At 37.0% G+C, this 5,871-nt stretch overlaps 1 protein-coding gene across 1 annotated transcript in view; it reads right to left on the reverse strand.

Annotated features, from left to right (window-relative positions):
* Positions 1-5,871, reverse strand: part of LOC106878371 (aspartyl aminopeptidase) — a 383,150-nt gene that overhangs the window by 356,976 nt on the left and 20,303 nt on the right. Inside the window, exons 7-9 of the mRNA XM_052973918.1 lie at positions 3,173-3,239; positions 1,599-1,706; positions 388-465 (exon numbers count right to left, since the gene is read on the reverse strand). Of these exons, the coding sequence (XP_052829878.1) occupies positions 388-465; positions 1,599-1,706; positions 3,173-3,239 (253 nt within the window). The remainder of the gene's footprint in view (positions 1-387; positions 466-1,598; positions 1,707-3,172; positions 3,240-5,871) is intronic.

The following is a 5,871-nucleotide window of genomic DNA, read 5'->3' on the forward strand; positions in this document are numbered from 1 at the left end:
CTGTTAAGCATTTTGCCTGGTGTGCTACCGATTCTGCCAGCTCACCACCTTCAGACATATGAAATTCTGTTAAGCATTTTGCCTGGTGTGCTAACAATTCTGCCAGCTCACCACCTTCAGACATATGAAATTCTGTTAAGCATTTTGCCTGGTGTGCTACCGATTCTGCCAGCTCACCACCTTCAGACATATGAAATTCTGTTAAGCATTTTGCCTGGTGTGCTACCGATTCTGCCAGCTCACCACTTTACTGCCTTGTAATAATAACTCATCATCATCATCATCATCGTTTAACGTCCGCTTTCCATGCTAGCATGGGTTGGAGCTAGCATGGGTTGGATAAACTCACAACAACAATAGAGTTACAATCAGTGTTTAAGAACTTACCTTACAAGCACAGAATGAGTTCACCAAGTTATCCAGACGTGGAGAAAATATAAACTCTTCACAAATGCCACCGATGACCTAGAAGAAACAATTGAGACATTGTAACTGTAACTGTAATTTTGGTCTCGAGTACTAGACTAAAAAAATATATAACCTGCTAGATTCCAACAAAGAAGAAAAAAACCTGTAACTTGTTTTACTTGGTTAAGCATTATATTGAAAGAATTGGCAAAAAACAAAACTGTCTGTTAGAAAAAAAACCCCAAGCAAGAACACACATGAAAGAGAAACTGACTTCCAGAGAGGTTGAATACCATGTTCATGTGCTGAAAAATTATTGGTCATCTTATCCCAAACATTACACAACTTGACAGATAGACAAATTGGTAAATATTGCCATATCAAAATCTATGCAAATTACAAGACACCATGAAAGTTGTTGGACAATCCAGGTTCACTAAATACTTTCACAGGTCAGCGAACAATCATCAGATTTATCATAATTTTATGTTGATTATTTTTCTTTCCATACTGGCAATAGGTTGGACAGATCTCACATTGTCTTACCATTTGTTATAGTCCTTCATTATCTGGCAAACACACAACATTGAAAACTGCCAATCTGTTATTGGGCATGCACAGTACACAAAATTAAACACAGAAACTACAGAAAAGTGCACCATGAAAAGGAAAGTATGCATAGATAAATAAGTAATAATGTTAGTGAATTTCAGGAAGTGTGGAATTTAAGGATACAATGTCCTCACAACAACAAACACAAATAATTTATTCCATGCTTCAACAATTCTGGGTATGGTGGAATGGTTCCAAAAGTCATAGATTGTTTTTTTTTTTTTTATTTTATAAGTATGTTTGTGAGTGGTACATTTAAACTGTGGTCTTTATACACAATACCTGGGGGAGAAAAAAACGAAGGGACTGGCATGACAGGAATATTTTTGATTTGTTTAGTCAAAGGTAACTGAAAGTTAAACAACTATGCGACATCATGGCAACTATTGTTTAGTTAAGTAATATCCAGTAAGTGAGCTGCTGAGAGACACAATGAAATGCTTGCAGTGAGATGTGAAACAATGAATCAGGAATTGTTCCTTCAATATCTCAGCCATTTGGCCATCTAAGCTTATTGATAATGGTAACTAGGGAAATATAGGAAGAAAAACAGCAAAAACTACTGTTAAGGAACTTACTGCTGGCTGAGTATCTGCAAGACAAAGTTCAAAGTCCATAATCTGGTTTGGCTCAACTTGCAATTCTTGAGAAAGTAGCTTCATAAGTACAGAATGGTGCTTCTCACACTGGAAATAAGAATGGAGAATCAGTAAATGAAGATTAAACTTTTGAAAAGGTGTCAAGGTGCAAGAAATGGAAAGTGCTAGATTAAATGCCTTAGAGTATTCAGCATTATGCTTTGATATCCTGATTAATCAAGAATCAACTCTTCAAAATTTGCCCTTTAAAGGTCAGTAAAAACACCTGTTACGTATTGAAGTTGAATTAATTTACTAAAACCTCTCCCTGCAGATTTGTAGATATGAACTGAAGTAAGAAATCAGTCAATAAGTTTTCTAATTAAAGCACAAGAGATAAGACAAATAGTTTTTAAAAATTGTTAATCCAATCAGAAGCCACACCAATCCATGATGCCAATGTCAAATACTGGTGTTTATAGCAGTAAGCAGAGGAAAAATTAAATCTTTATTCTGGATAAGACATTAGGCGATCACATTCAAATTTCCCAAAATTCTTTCACATGTATAGGCGCAGGAGTGGCTGTGTGGTAAGTAGCTTGCTTACCAACCACATGGTTCCGGGTTCAGTCCTACTGCATGGCACCTTTGGCAAGTGTCTTCTACTATAGCCTTGGGCCGACCAAAGCCTCATGAGTGGATTTGGTAGACGGAAACTGAAAGAAGCCTGTCATATATATGTGTATATATATATATATATATATATATATATATATATATATATATATATATATATGTATGTGTCTTTGTGTGTCTGTGTTTGTCCCCCCACCATCGCTTGACAACCGATGCTGGTGTGTTTACATCCCCGTAACTTAGCGGTTCGGCAAAGAGGCCGACAGAATAAGTATTAGGCTTACAAAGAATAAGTCCTAGGGTCGATTAGCTCGACTAAAGGCTGTGCTCCAGCATGGCCACAGTCAAATGACTGAAACAAGTAAAAGAGTAAAGAGAGTATGAAGAAATCTTAGTTTATCTATGTCAACAGATTAGCTCTGATTTTAAGACAATAGAGTGGCAGAGTTGGATAGAATGCTTTGCAGTATTCCAGCTTTATCTACTTAAAGCTCAAATCTTGCCATGGTCAACTTTGCCTTTCATCCTTTTGGGGAAGTCAATAAAATAGTACCAATCCAGGGTGGTAGATTGGTAGAATTATTAAAGGGTCAGGGGAGATGCTCTGTAGTGTCAAGTCTGACTTGTGTTATGACAGCCAAGCCTACAACACTGGTACTGAGCTATATCATTGGTACCCTTGATGCAAAAGTCATGGGTGTTGTGTTGATTTTTGATTTTCTCATTTAGTTTCATCTATGAAATGTTATCAAAGACAGGCAAAGATTTTCTTTTCTGCATGTGCACACACACAAGCCTGAATGAATACCCAGAGTGACAACCTTGGAGTAGTAACAGAATCAATTACAGTTTCAAATAAATATATGTCAAAAATATGAAACAGGGGTAGAACTATATGAAGAAAACAATCTAATGAGAAATCCTACGTTTAACCTTACCTTTGATGACTTGGTTGAGTTTTCTTCATTTAAATGAGCTTGAACCTTGGTGGCTAGGATTGGATTCCTATATGGAAAAAAGGTAAAAAAAAAAAACAACTTATTTTAAGTAGCTCCTAATAGTAAATTATTCATATTTTAAACATGGGAAAATACAATGTAGATATATGCTAATATATCATTATATTTTGTTATAGGTATTGTTGGAAGCTAGGAACCGTCTTTCATGTGTCACCCTGGTCTTGAAAAATAAAAGGCATTTGGATCACATCTCAATCATAAACTATGAAGGAAGCATGAGCCAACAGGAGTGGCCCCTCTGTGGTCAGTCAACCTGCTAGAAATAGCAGACAGTCTTAAACGAAAACATACAAATATCTTTAAAAAAAACACAAAAACCAATAGGTTGGAATGCCTTGATCATAAGCCTGCTTGATCAATGCAAACTTTGGTTATGAAACAACTATGTGATGAAAATATTAGTTTCATATGTTGAGATAGGTGGGGGGGGGGACAGATTTCACAGTTTTAGGAGAGGATGAAATGTGATGCTCAAGCCTTACTACTTAAGGACATCATTATAAAATGATGCAGGTCCAATAGGAGAAAGGAACCTGTACTATTGTTTTGCTACACTGAAAGACTTGCAACCTAGTAAAAATATAAACCACTCACTCACTCTTTGTAAAAGAAATTAATTTGACCTGTTTGTTTATTTATAGAAAGCACTGCAACATATGTTGTTAAACTCCCAGTGAACTAAATGTACAACCCAGGTTCAATTCCAAGTTTATAAGTAATCCGCAAATGCTTTTGAGAAACATGAACAGTGACAGATACAGAGCTATGGATGACAGACTTACAGTTTATCACCCATTAATGGATAATTCTAAGCATGAAAAGTCAAGTAATTAGCTATTTGTTGCATTAACATTGTTGATTAATGAGAACACCTATCAAATTTATCCTATTTTTGTTTTTCTTTGGTATTTTCCTTTTGAAAGTAGGTCATTCTTACATATATTTATAGCACAAGATAAAAATACATCTACCCATATGTTTTATTAGATAAAGTAAAAACCAACAAGTCTATATATAGTCACTCAACTTGTTACAAATAATAGCCAAATCTCAAATTGCACCCTCCTCTATTAAAAGAAAAGGAAAAGGACACATTACACAATGCAATCCAAGATGAACAATGCTTAAAAAAGAAAGAAGGAATGGTCATGGCTGAAATGCCTTTTATCATAGGTCCATTTGATCAAAATAAGACCAAGAATAACAACAATTAGATGAAACTGGCACTCTGAGGGTTATGATAATGAGGGTTCCAGTCGATCCAATCAATGGAACAGCCTCCTCGTGAAATTAATGTGCAAGTGGCTGAGCATTCCACAGACACATGTACCATTAATGTAGTTCTCAGGGAGAATCAGCATGGCACAGAACGTGACAAGGCTGGCCCCTTTGAATTACAGGTACTACTCATTTTTGCCAGCTGAGTGGACTGGAACAATGTGAAATAAAGTGTCTAGCTCAAGGACACAATCAATGCATTGCCAGGAATTGAACTCACGACCACATGATCATGAGTCGAATACCATAACCACTAAGCCATGCACCTTCACACAATTAGACGAGCTAGTTCCCTTTCTCAGAACATATTCATTCAAAGGACAATTTGCTACAAGACCATTTCTAGTACTACTAAGAGGACTCAATGGAATGGTTTCTCATTGCTTTCTCCAGGTAAGTATGGAATCTTAGGATTCTTTAAATGTAAAATAGAAATAAGAAACACAATTAATAATAAATGCAACTTTGACTTCATATCTGTACTTCATGACATTCACAACAAACATCACATCTGAAGAGACATCATCTAGTCCCCCATACATTACAATGTATACATTTGTAGTGAGAATATTCAGCAATCAACTGATGTTGTGATTTGCTGGAATGTTGCCACATGACTGGCGAATATGACCGCCTGGAAAGAATATTACCCACACGATCAACAGATCTGGTCAATCAAAACTTCATGTGGAATAGGCTCCAGTGACCATATCAACTTTTGGCATGCTCCCTTCTGCGCCTCTCAATTGGTATAAAATGACATACACATGTGAATGAGACCCTGAGAGCTTAGGGATGTAGCTGGTGAACAGACTATTGGTGACAGCAATGCAGAGTTGACTTTCAACATGATGGACCAACCACCAGCCACACATCTCATAGCGGACCCATTAAAAAGGTAGATGTATTAACCAATTTGCTACATTGAAGCTATGTACAATTTTTACTTCCCAGTCTGAGTCGTCAGAGACAAAAAGAAACCAAAATGCTTTTCATCATCATCATCATTGTTTAACGTCTGCTTTCCATGCTAGCATGGGTTGGACGATTTGACTGAGGACTGGTGAACCAGATGGCTACACCAGGCTCCAATCTGATTTGGCAGAGTTTCTACAGCTGGATGCCCTTCCTAACGCCAACCACTCAGAAAGTGTGGTTGATTTGATAAAAATTACATTTTACATGTAGTCAGGTCAGGTCAGGGATCTCATCAAAAGCTGATTCGACCTGCTACTGGTATCATGTAAACCAGTACCGTTTCATGGTTGGGCGGTCGGCGACTAAACCAGCTACCCCACTCGAGTGACTTGCTATTCTTGTGATGAAGTGTCTGGACACCC

The sequence above is a fragment of the Octopus bimaculoides genome, chromosome 17 (assembly GCF_001194135.2).
Source record: "Octopus bimaculoides isolate UCB-OBI-ISO-001 chromosome 17, ASM119413v2, whole genome shotgun sequence".
Lineage (NCBI taxonomy): Eukaryota > Metazoa > Mollusca > Cephalopoda > Octopoda > Octopodidae > Octopus > Octopus bimaculoides.